Raw genomic sequence first — 13,207 nt, 5'->3', positions numbered from 1 at the left:
TAATAAAAAAAAGAAAAAATAGGCAATAGTAAAGGAGAGAGATTGGCTACTTTGAGAGGCTGTTGGCAATGATATACAGTGGAACCTCGATTTAACAGACCCAGAAACAACAGACTTTGGATTTAACGGACAGAAAACAGTGACCGGTTGGAACTCAAAACGGCCCTTTGTCATGGACAAAGCCAGAATTGGCTGCTGTTGTTTACTGGCAGAATCAAAAGACATAGACTGGTACCTGTATTTCCGGGTTGTGCCGCTGTTGTCAAAGATATGAAGACTAGCTCTGGCTAACCGACGTGCCTAAGTGGCGGCCATGCTAGCAATGGGGCGTGTCGTATCTACCCATTCATAGGCTGTTGTTTACTCGAGTTTACTCGTCATGTCAACTTTAAATCGAGGTTCCTCCACAATCGAGGTGTGTGTGTGTGTGTGTGCAGGTGTATGTCTGTGTGTGCATGTATATATATATATACAAACACACACACACGTATGTATGTATGTAAATTATTTATTTATTTTTTTTTTGCCAAAGCTCATTTTTGATTGACTGTTACATCTGGACTGTTGCGAGGCCATTTTAAATAGCAGCAAAATTAATAGTTATCGGTCGGCCACTCGTGCAAACTAATTGCCAAATGCTGCACGCTGTATGACAGTTCATCAGTTTCGTGCTGTCACTTGGTATATGGAGGGCCTAATGTGGGAGGAGTAAGGTGTCAAAGTTTGATGATTTTAAGGATTCTTGGAAAGTTAAAAAAAAGAAAAAAGAAAGAAATACATGGACCATCAACACTTGTTAGACCAATTGACATCAAATGGACAATTTCTATCAGAACCAGATGCAGAAAAAAAGTCTCATGGACCAATGCCCTAAATTGAAGAGGAAGTCGTCAATTTGGATTTCAAGCAGCTTATGGGCAAACTCCTACTTGGCGTTTCGCCCAAATGCACTGCAATCAGAAGCAGGTATCCTGGACAGATGGCTGACACTTAATTGCCAAGCTTTCTTCACTAAATCCTTTAGAGTTATCAAAATTGTTGGGTCCAGGGGAGAAATTATTCCTTGGTCCTCCTCATAATCCTAGCACCATTCAAACATAACTATTATCTGTATGCCTAATTGCCATTGGATTTTGTTCAGTTTTCTATTTTTTTGTCCAAATTAGCCCAGACTGATTTTCTTTTTTTTTTGCCTATGCCATCAACTGTGAAGCGATTGGTGATCATTCCGAGAAATCGGCATGAAAAAAAAGGGTCTGTGGGGACCCCTTCATATTGTTGCAGCTTTAATTATTGACACATTTCTACTTTCATAGCAGTTTTTGTGGAATCCGGCGAACGACATGTTTTCCTGCTGGTTTCACCCAATGAGCAAATGCAGTGACACAGCAGCTTCCCGACTCGTCTACTTGATGTAATATGCAGCAAATGCTGAGGCAAGGTGCATGTTTATGCGCCGCTGTGTGAATAAACAGCATTAACGTGTGTGTGTGCGCGTCACTCTTGGCTCCCCGTCTTATGTCAGCAGTCTGTTTCAACAGCGGCCTGGCATCTTCATATCATGAAGGTTCGCACGCCAGCTGGCACAAAGAAGCCTGTGCCACGATGACAGAGCAACACACACACACAGATGACATAACGAGCGTTACGTAACACACACGGCACATCCCGATAAGGCCTGCTCACTTGTGACCAATGCTCACAGAGCCTGGTACGTGATGGCGGGTGACAGATATGTAATGTGCACCACCCAAGGGGCCCGGGTACCTATGACTCGCTGAGATTTGATCAAGTGTTCTGATTGGCCTTCAAATGAGAGGAAATGCATGATGGCTATTTGCTTCTCTTTTCAGTCTTCAACACGTTATATAAAGGTCGCCTAATATACATTCAAAGGGTCCTAGGCTTACCACGGAGTTCCGTCCCTGCAGTGGCAACACAACCTGAATTTGTATGTAAAGCGGGGTGCGCACCTAACAACGATTGGGCCACATTTTAGCATTTTCACCCCTTTTGAACAAAGTCTGCACACACATGATTCTCAGATGTCTCCAAAAGATTATCCTGAGTGATTATCCTGTGGTATTGGGTGCTTTCGTCCCCGATGTGCAGTTAGGGTTAGGGTTAGGGTTAATGTTAGCTAACGCAGTAGCAAAGTCATGATTTCTCTTGAATGTAAAACAACCCGATGAAAAACAGTAATTACAGCAATAAGTGAGCGTCCCTTCTTGTGGCACATGACAATGCATTCTTACACTGCTGCACATAGTAGTTCATTGCGCACCAGTCCTAACCTCAAAACCTCCTATGTCGGGACCGCCGAGGACACCATTTTCTGCGCACTTCTTGGACATCTAGAAGTCTGTTGTCATTAATTCCAAAGGCGTTTGATTTTGCAAGTTTGTGTTCAAAAATTCATTAACTGTCATGCTGAAACAGAAAAGGGCCTTACCCCATCTTACAAACTATTCCCACAAAGTTGGCTATCGTCATTCAGATAATTATATGCTAATGTTGAGAAACTAACATGACAGAGGACATTGAAAAGCTCCGTCACACATCCAGCACGCTTCAAGGGGAGCGCTGCAGAGAAAATTTGTTTGCTCACTTCCTTCCCTTTTTACCTTTAAACACGGTGACTACAGCAGTGTCATAAAGGCAGCGGGAATACTCTCTTGAAGGGGTAATATTATGGAAAAGTGACTTTTTAATTGCTCATGTACAAATAGTTGGGTCTGTCGAGTACATGCCCATCCATCAAGTGTGAAATTATACAACCAAGAAAAACTGTTGTGAGCTGCCTAATTCTGAAAATGTATCTGTATTCAAGCCCTTCTGAATTGTGATGTAACAGTGGGGCTACTCTACATAATACCACCCATACACCCCTTGTTTTTCCACCCCTGACTTGGCAGCTACCTTGGGTAAAAATCCATCATTTACAAGCCAGACTACACAGAAATATTATTGATTGTTTGGTGACGTTTTTCAAGATAATGGTGGGTGGTATATGCATTTGGCAATGTGTCCGCTGCATGTGCCACATACAAAAATTGCCGAACTTGCGGCATATGTACTCTCTGCTCTGTGGGAATGACAATTATAACTGGAGCTCAGTTGAGGACCTTCTCTGCCTCTTCTTTTTGCGCTTAACTATACTGCATCTGTTCCATGGATATCAATAATTTATGCAAATATGACATGATACAGCGGCTGAAATAAGTATTTAACACGTCACCATTTTTCTCACTAAATATATTTCCAAAGGTGCCATTGACATGGAATTTTCACCAGAAACAACCGAAGTAATCCATACATACAAAGTACGTAGAACAAATAAGATAAGAAATTAAGTCATGTGTATATGTGAAATGACACAGGGAAAAAGTATTGAACACACAAAAAAAGGGAGGTGCACAAAGGCATGGAAAGACAAGACAACACCTAAAATCTATCAATAATCCAACAGCAATCCAGCCCCTTGTCAGTGCAAATGAATATCAGATGGTTCAGTCCTAATTGATGGCCTACAAAAAGTTCTCATTGCCAAGGTTTGAGTCAAGACACATCTCATGACGGGTAAGAGGAGAGAGCTGTCTCAAGACCATTGCAAAGTAATTGTTGCAAAACATAACGATGGCGTTGGTTACAAGCGCGTATCGAAGCTTCTGAACGTTTTAGTGAGCACAGTTGGGGCCATAATACATAAGTGGAAAGCCAATCATACCACCATCAATTTGCCTCGATGAGGTGCTTCTTGTAAGATTTCTGAAAGACGAGTGCAAAGAATAATCAGAAGAGTTGTCCAAGAGCCAAGGACCACCTGTAGAGAGCTTCAAAAAGACATGGAATTAGTAGGTACTGTTGTCACAAGGAAAACAGTGAGTAATTTACTCCGCCGCCATGGCCTGTATGTACGCTCACCACGCAAGACCCCATTGCTGGTTAAAAAAAAAAAACATGTCAAAGCTCGTGAAAAGATTGCAGCACAACATTGGGAGGACTGGGCCAAAATCACACCAGAGCAATGCATGCGACTAGTTTCTCCAGACAGGAGTCGTCTTGCAAACAGAGGCTTTTGTACAAAGTTTTAAATAAATACCAGTTGGCGTGTTCAATACTTTTTCCCTGTGTCATTTCCCATTATTACACATAACTTAATTCCTGATCTTATTTTTCGACTTTCTTTTTATGTATGGATTACTTGGGTTGTTCCCAACTTCCAGTGAAAATTTCATGTCAATAGCACCTTTGGAAATGTAGTTAATGAGTGACTGGGAGCATTTCCTACCGACACGCTGCTTATACAGAAGAAAAGCGGACGTGGCTGAGGACAGCATGCGGCCGTTAAAGGGGGAAGGGTGCACATGAAGGAGGACGCTAAAGGCACGCCCCCAGTAGGTATATCGCGCCGGTATGTGCATTGTGCAAAACAACATCGGTTTGGGTAAGGACCCCCGAAAACGACTGCGGTCAAGCCAGTCTCCACTCGTAAAGTAGCAATCAAGCCAGTCGCCCCTAATTTTGTTCATACAAGGCATTACAGTAATAATGGTGGTCTGTCACACAGATCTGGACGTGTCTTGCGATACCAATGAGATTATGTTGGGGTGGCTTTGGCTCAGTAGGTAGAACAGGTCCGAATCCCTGCTACGACTGTCCGCATGTCGAAGTGTCCTTGGACAAGACACGGACCCCTAATTTGAGCAATGGATTAATGAACTCCAACCGCTGGACATCGGTGTAAACAGGGCGTTCAAAGTGAAGTTGCGAGCATGCGCCTTATGTATGTGTTAAATACAGAAATAGACCCCGTAACTGAGACCGCGCCTTTTAATCCGGTGCGCTTTATGGTCGTGAAAATATGGTATGCCCTTTTGGTTTTTAGCGTGTGATAGATTTATGTTGTTGTGTCTTTCAAGAGCAAAGCTTTTTTTTTTATTGCGGCACTCAAAAGGTGCCGCAATAAAATCAGGAAATTTATACAATCATGCATGAAATCATGCACAGAACTAAGAGAAAAATAATTAGAGGAGACTAAAGAAAGACTGGCCTAATATTTTTGTCCTGCTTCACCGTGTGTTGGCACTTGTGTTTATTTGTTTGTTTGTTTTTGTTTTAGAGCACTTTCTTCTTTTTTCACTAGTGTGACAATTAAGTACTCACATTAAGTCTGAGCTCTTCCCTGTTTTTAAGTATTAACTTATTAATATAATATTACAATTTAAAATTATTTTATTTATCATTTTTATAATTTTATTGTATTTGTATTCAAATATTCTCTTTTCTATTGTGGATTTCATCAATTCAATATTTATTTTTTATTGGTTTTATTTTCATTTTACATGTATTTGTATTATATATTTATGTTGTAAATAATTATTATTAAAAAAAAGCATAATATAAAAAGTATGTGTATTTCAATTCATATACTTGACATACTTGATGTACATAGTTTACGTATTAACAGTTGTTAAATTATTTTTACAATTTAATGACAGTTAAGAATGTTTAAATGTTACTTAAAACATTGCTGTTACAATTTGGAGCAGTTTTATGATGGTGAAAAGTTTTAACCTGGATTATTACTTATTTAAATATTGAAAACATGAGGATAAGCGGAACGGAAGATGAATGATATGAGTGTATTTCATTTTTTACTTGATTTTCATTTTATCATATGTGTCCATTTTTATTTACCTATTTTTTAACATTTATTTTTATATTTGTAAATATTTATGATGAATACAACAACATGTGCCGGCACGGTGGACGACTGCCTCACAGTTCTGGGGACCGGGGTTCAAATCCCGGGCCCCCCTGTGTGGAGTTTGCATGTTCTCCCCGTGCCTGCGTGGGTATTCTCCGGGCATTCCGGTTTCCTTCCACATCCCAAAAACATGCGTGGTAGGTTGATTGAAGACGCTAAATTGCCCGTAGGTGTGAACGTGAGTGCGAATGTTGTTTGTTTCTATGTGCCCAGCGATTGGCTGGCGACCGGTTCAGGGTGTACCCCGCCTCCTGCCCGAAGATAGCTGGGATAGATTCCAGCAGCCCGCGACCCTAGTGTGGATAAGCAGTAAATAAAATGGATGGATGGATGGATGGATGGATGGACAACAACATGCCAAATGCTTATCTAAATTAATATATTATAACATTTTAATGTAAGTAATGTAAGTAACGGGCAAGCTAGCAAACCTTACAACGTTTCGGATCGGGCAAGCGTAGGAAAAAAAGTATTGTCGTTTGTAGGCATGTCACAATATTCACGTTATCGCGAAATTAAAAGTGCCTCAATATCGTCATGGCCGTGACCATCAAAATAATGAGCTGTTGTGCTTAAAATGTAGTTTTGTGTCGTCTATACGAAGCCAAGCTGCTTAGCCAGGCTGGAGAGCGTGTCGAGTCCTCATTTGAGTGTAAACGCACCCGATTGGAAGCGTAACCCATGTGACCATATGTTTACGTCAAAAGAAATACATTGATTGGCTGACTGGCCCGCGTGACCGCAGCACTGAGAGGACGTGCGTTAGCATTGCAACTTGCTAACACGCCTGTCAGAGCATCGCTTCACAATCGACTGAGCGAGTTAGAGACGCCTTGTTGTACACGCCGGGCGCTGTCCCAGCAAACGCAGACCCGCATTCCATAAGTCCCAACAATCAAATAATATGATAGGTCCACTCCATATCACTGCAAAAATCAATCATCTTCCATACTTCCCTCTCTTCAAAGGTAATGTCTACATTTCAAATCAAAACATATCACATATCATTTCACAATATCACTAAGCAGAGGAAAAGAAACTACGTAGGAATCCCATGATTAGTTTAATTATTGTTACTTGGCTGTTTCTAAACTTGTGTTGCCTTTTAAGAGTTTTCCTGCCTTTCTGACTTGCCTTGAATTTCTGGACTCAAGCAAATAAATTACTGTTCGTAGGCAGTCATTTTTAATGTTAGTTAGAATACAAGCAATTCCTAACGGTATAACTTTTTTTTTTAATGACAATAAATTCTGTTAAATTAGTGAACAGACAATTTATCAATGGACAGTTTTGTTATTGTGAGCATGGTAGGATTATCGCTGCATCAATAATTAGCATTTTGGAGGTACTGCACACAAATGTAAACGTCGGATGAACGGGGATAGAAGTGCAAGGTAATATGTGATGTGAAGATGTCTTTTTCACAAACACCTGAGGGAAAACACAGAAACTACTAAAGCCAATTGAGAAGGACTCGCCGATGTCTTCGCACCGTCAACCTTCCTGCAATACTGTGAGCTTTCCCACAATACCGAAATAATTAGAGTACTGTGAGATTAATAAGATGATAAAACCAAACTGTGAGACATAGCAAACATTTGAGTGCATTCGACCAAACAGGGCAAGCTTCGGGGAAGTGCCCTAAAAAGTTCACTTCGAGCCCCAATGATGTCACCATTTTTCGGTCATTTGATTGCTCAGTCAGAGCAAACCAAGTTCATCTAGCAAAGCACGTCTTTAGATATTAATATATTTATAATCAGCTTCTCCGGTAAGTATGATGTATTTTATTTTTTTAATTTGTATTGTTTGTTTATGTTTTTGTTGTTATTAAATAAATACTGGTTCCGAACTGCTCCAGATGATGTACATGGCAACGTTGCGTGCTATTGTATTGCGTTTTTGTATTGATGGTTTCCATTATTTCAACGTGATAGTGGTGGTATTCAGAGGTTCAGAGGTAACAAATGCACGGCCCGCCCCTGCTGCAGTTAGTAACCCCCAACGAATGCCAAGGTGCCAAAGTTGAGGGCATGGCCTGTTTTGGCTTTACAATATTTATCCAAGTGAAAATGTTTCGTTTTAGAGCTCCCGGCTTCTCACCTAAAGGCCTCGATGAGTCGCTCCACCTTCTGCGCCTCGCCCTGCACGCGCACATGAGCCTGAAACTTTCTCAGGGCTTCGTCCAGCTCCATGCCCGAGAAATCCATCTCGTCCACCACGCAGCTGCCAGCAACCACACACGCACACGCGCAGACAGGGGTGAGAAAAAAAGAGAAGCAACAATTTAGCACACAGGAAAAGAGACGTGGGTGTTCGCGTCCGAGTGAATTCACACACAAATACAACACACCCACAAGCACACGCTGATGGCAAAACCTTCCTTTACAGTCATACTTCCATTACTGAGCCACTGACCTGGAAGGAAGACACACACACACACACACACACACACACGGAAAGAGGAAGGAGGATAGTGATGACACTGGGAGATAGAAGCATGAGAGTCACTATAACATTCAAAGGAGTATATGAAAGGCAAGAATGTGCCAATGGCAGCACATACATGAATGTGTGTGTGTGTGTGTGTGTGTGTGTGCGCGTGCGTGCGTACGTGCGAGTGCGTGTATGTGCAGTGACCTATTTCGACAATATCTACAACAACCTCAGCAAAAAGCCTCTCCCTCCACCCTGGATGTGTCTCCTCATGCGGATGGATACAAAAACCATGAGCATTTTGAATGAAAGCATTTTGCATTTATGCATGCCAGTGTGTAATCGCGCGCACTTTACTACTATGAGGGCCACACTGAAGACAAAAATAGTACCATTGTGAGAGGAAAGGTGTGTTTTTTCCAAAGAAAATTATGTAAAGTTACTTGACAAAATGTACATTTACGAGAGAAAAGCTATAATATTACCAGATAAAAGTTGTCCCATTTTTTAAAGATTTCTAAAATTACAAGAATATTGAGAGAAAAGAAAATGCAATGTTGTGAAAATAAAGTTGGATTTTTTCCAAGTAAATGAGGGGAGAAAAACCATTGTACAAGAAGTTGGATTACTATGTAGGATAAAAGTTATCATTCTACAAGAATAAAATTGTACTTTTGCAAGAGATCATTTGTAATTTTATGAGAAAAGTTTTGTTTTGTTACAAGAAAAAGATGGAACGTTACAAGAAAAATTATTGTAAATTTATGAGAATAACCTAATATTATGTGTTAAAAGTTTTCATTTCATGACAATAAAGTTATATTTTCTAAAGAAAAAGAAAAAAGGAATTGGAGACAAAACTGACCATCATTTTGTCTTTCTTCACTGGAGGCTGAAACAGTGGCAAGTTGCAGAATAAATATTTACACTCTTGTTTCATAACTTCATCAGTACACAGTCAGCTTGCTAAGTGACTCATGTTATTAAGTCCACCCTGTGTTCATTAAATGCTAACACTAGTCAAAAATGTCCACCCTTGTCAGAAAGCTCACATATTTTGGTGTTTGCATATTCTCTTCTTACAGTTAATTAATGATGTTAATAATAAAAAGAAATCAACGTGCATTTCTAACAGCCTAACATTTGCTTAATACAACGAATACAAAGTTGAATAGGAAATCTGAGCTTTTTGGCCAGGCTGAAGTGGGGAAGGTGTCAAAGCCACTTTATGGTGATATTGACTCGTACAGTGCAGTATGCTGTATAGAATTATAGGTGCTAGATTCACACACTTTATGGATTCAATTATTGGGACAGGTGGCCTTTACACACAGGGAAGAAAATATTTCATTGTCTAGCCTCTGCAGCTACTGTATAACAGCTTCCACTGTGAAGCCTGTGATAGGATCTCTCTCCATTTCTTTTTTAGTAGTTGAACAGTAATGCAGCAGACAATTCACAGCTCATTCTTAACATTGGAAAGCACTTGACAGAAAGCCCCCAAGATCCAAAGTAGTTTTTTTTCCTTTTTAAGCCAATTTTATATGGCTCTCAGAAACACGACAACTTGAAACTTCCAAAATATGTTTCTTTATGTGCTATTATGGACTTTTTTTTTTCCATTCTGCAACTTTGAAACATGACAACGAGTCCTGGAGGTGCTCTAAACAAAGGCGGCTGATTTAAATCCAAGATAAAAGTACAGGAGCTGCTGCTAATGCAACTCTCGGGTGTAAAGTAGCTCACCATATGGCTAGATCTCACTATAAATGCATTTGTGCTTGTGCTTATCACTTGCAGGTAAACAAAATATCAGCATAGCTGTCAATCTACAAGTCAATAAAAGTGGGAAGTGCTAAACTTGCAAAAGATCTTGTATAATGCGTCGCTCTGTCCCAGCATCCTAACATCAATGTGAATGATGCTGCTGATGAAATGTTGAAAGGAAATGCTGTTGAATGATGGGAAACGTAGGCAGTGTTTCCACAATCTCTGCAACAACCTCAGCAAAAAGCCTCTCCCTCCATTCTGGATGCTCCAAAGACATTTGGTAGAGCATTTTTAATCAGAGTGAGCTGCGTGGGTTTTCTCCGGGCACTCCGGTTTCCTCCCACATCCCAAAAACATGCGTTAATTGGAGACTCTAAAATTGCCCGTAGGTGTGACTGTGCGTGCGAATGGTTGTTTGTTTGTATGTGCCCTGCGATTGGCTGGCAACCAGTTCAGGGCGTGCCCCGCCTCCTGCCCGATGACAGCTGGGATAGGCTCCAGCACGCCCGCGACCCTAATGAGGAGAAGCGGCTCGGAAAATGGATGCATGGATGGATGGATGGATATTATGAGAATAAAACTGTACTATTACAAGACAATAATTGTTAGAATTATGGGAATAAAGTATTAAAATGATGACAATGAAATTGTATCTTTTACAAAAAAAGATCAAAAGTTACAAAAAAAGTATACCAGTTTACTAGTATAAAGTTGTAATATTACATTCAAAATTGTAATTGTATGAAATTTATGTTTTATTTAAAAAAAAAAAAAAAAAGACTTAAAGTTACAGGAAGAATAAGATTGTATTTTTTTTAAAAAGACTAAACGTTATGGGATAAATAATTTTAACTATACAAGAAAGACAATATCATGAGGTAAAAGTAGAAATGTTATGATTACATTTTTATCTTAAAAGAATGAAATGGTAGTCTTGTAAGTAAAAAAAAAAAAAAAAAAAAAAAGATTTTTTTCAAATCAAGTGGTATCTTTTTCTAAGAAAAGGAAAAGAGTTAGGAGAAAACTCATCTTAAATTGATGAGAATAAAGCTGTAATATTATGAGAAAAGATTTGCAATATTGTATTACAAGAAAAATGTGAATTTTATAAGTATTGGTATTTGTCCAAGAAAGTGATGGAAAGCTATGAGGAAAAATAATTGTAAATTACAATAAAGTGTTAAGAGAATAAAGTTGGACTTTTATGAGAAAAATGCGATGTAACAAGAACACCGTCAAATTTTTGGAGGAAAAATATTCTTTATGAGTAAAAAGTAATTTTGCAAGAGTAAAAGTTATGGGTTTTTTTAAGAATGAAATTTTACTTTGAGAAAACTGTTGTAAAGTTACAAGATTGTAATCATAATTTATGGTAATAAAGTTGTGAAAAAGCCTTTTGAGAAGAAGAAGAACATTAGAAAGTTGTATAGATAAAACACTGCAAGAAAATGGGAATTATTGACTAAAGGGAAATGTAAGCCCTGTCTAGCAGAATTCCTCATTTGTCGTTCTTTATCTAACTTTGAACAAGTTTCTTTTTTGGTGCTTTTTTTTGTTTTATTATTTTATTTTATTTTTGCTTCTGGCCTTTTTATCAACCCCCACTGAAACATTTCAAAGATGGATGGCTGAGGTTCAATTGCCTGAAAAAAAAAACCACCTAATGGTTTACAAAGACTCTGTAAAGCGATGGTAAATTATTTATATTGAATCTAAAGTTGTCTCCATTGGGGGAATAAAACAAACGCAAATGTTAAAATAATAGACTAGACATTGTCCCTAAGAATGAATAAATAAAGACACTTGGAGAAACTATTTAGATTCATTAAATTGTATGTTGGAAACACGATAATGACTTAACGTAATCATCAGTTTCTTTAAAGGTGATGCTTTTTATATATACAGTACATCATTTTAAACAGCTTCCAAGTGTTTTAATAAAGTCAGGCAAGTAATTTAGTTGTCTTTCTCCTCTGACATTTCCCCCACATTTCACACTATGGTAAATACATTATTTTATGTCCTTACAAATGCCAAATGTATTTTTATCCTTGAATCTCCCGAGACCCCAAGGAACAATAATTATAGCAAATTATCCTCATGAAAATGAGCCACTGCTCACCCTGCACCCCTTGTACAGCCGGGCAAAAGTCAAGCTTTTGTCATCACGACGCAGGAGCCCAGTGTGTGAAGAAGAAAAAAGGAAGTGACCATAGCAGCATGCGCTGTATTTTCACTCAAGGAGGCAGCACTTCATCAACAAGCAGCCAAACTGCACTTGTCAATTGTATAGCCCACATTACACACCATCTCGCCTTTCTGATACCAGCCTGTTCGCTCTACTACAGCTTTTGTTACCATGACAACAAGGGGCGGAGTTGCTCGTTGAGCCTCAAGTCTTAAAAAGTGGGTGCAAACTGCAAAGCATGGATTGCAATTTCCTTCATCACCAATTCAACTTGTCAGTTAGTGTAGCAGATCCATGCATCAACGCCTTGATCAAATAAGTATGTGCGGCTTATCATCAGAAAATAACACTGATAACGGTCTTAGCTACTACTAGTCTGTGCATCCAACAACACCGCAGCTCTGCTTAGCTTTTTTTTTAACGTAACAATGTCTGGCCTTTGTCAAATATCCCAAGGTTCAAGAATTATAGCATACTTTACACTAGGCCTGTCACAATAACATTTTTTAAAAGATGATATATTGTCCCCAAAACTATCACGATAAACGATAATGTTGTTATTTTAATGCCTCTGAAATCATGAAAAATAAGTCACACCCTTCCATCCATTTTCTGTCCCGCTTATCCTCACTAGGGTTGCGGGCGTGCTGGAGCCTATCCCAAGTGACTCTGGGCGAGAGGCGGGGTACACCCTGAACTGGCCTCCAGCCAATCGCAGGGCACATAAACAAACAACCATTCGCACTCACATTCACACCTACGGGCAATTTAGAGTCTTCCATTAACCTACCATGCATGTTTATGGAATGTGGGAGGTAACCAGAGTACCCGGAGAAAACCCCCCCAGGCACGGGGAGAACATACAAGCTGGTCCTCAGAACTGTGAGGCAGATGTTCTAACCAGTCGTCCACCGTATCAAGTCACACCCTTATTTTATTATTATTTACTGTATTTTTTGCTCTTAAATCAGTAGTTACCATGATTATTATTATTATCATCATCATTCACTCACTGTGGGATCCGCACGGCGGCTCAACACAAC

General features: G+C 39.4%; 1 protein-coding gene across 3 annotated transcripts in view; it reads right to left on the bottom strand.

Moving 5' to 3' along the window:
* Nucleotides 1-13,207, bottom strand: part of iqsec3b (IQ motif and Sec7 domain ArfGEF 3b) — a 66,385-nt gene that overhangs the window by 16,529 nt on the left and 36,649 nt on the right. For all 3 annotated transcript variants that reach the window (XM_061678204.1, XM_061678205.1, XM_061678206.1), the window contains exon 7: nt 7,874-7,996. In XM_061678204.1, coding sequence (XP_061534188.1) covers nt 7,874-7,996 — 123 coding nt within the window. The remainder of the gene's footprint in view (nt 1-7,873; nt 7,997-13,207) is intronic.

The sequence above is a fragment of the Phycodurus eques genome, chromosome 5, assembly GCF_024500275.1.
Source record: "Phycodurus eques isolate BA_2022a chromosome 5, UOR_Pequ_1.1, whole genome shotgun sequence".
NCBI lineage: Eukaryota > Metazoa > Chordata > Actinopteri > Syngnathiformes > Syngnathidae > Phycodurus > Phycodurus eques.
This window is presented reverse-complemented; position numbering and strand designations above follow the sequence as displayed.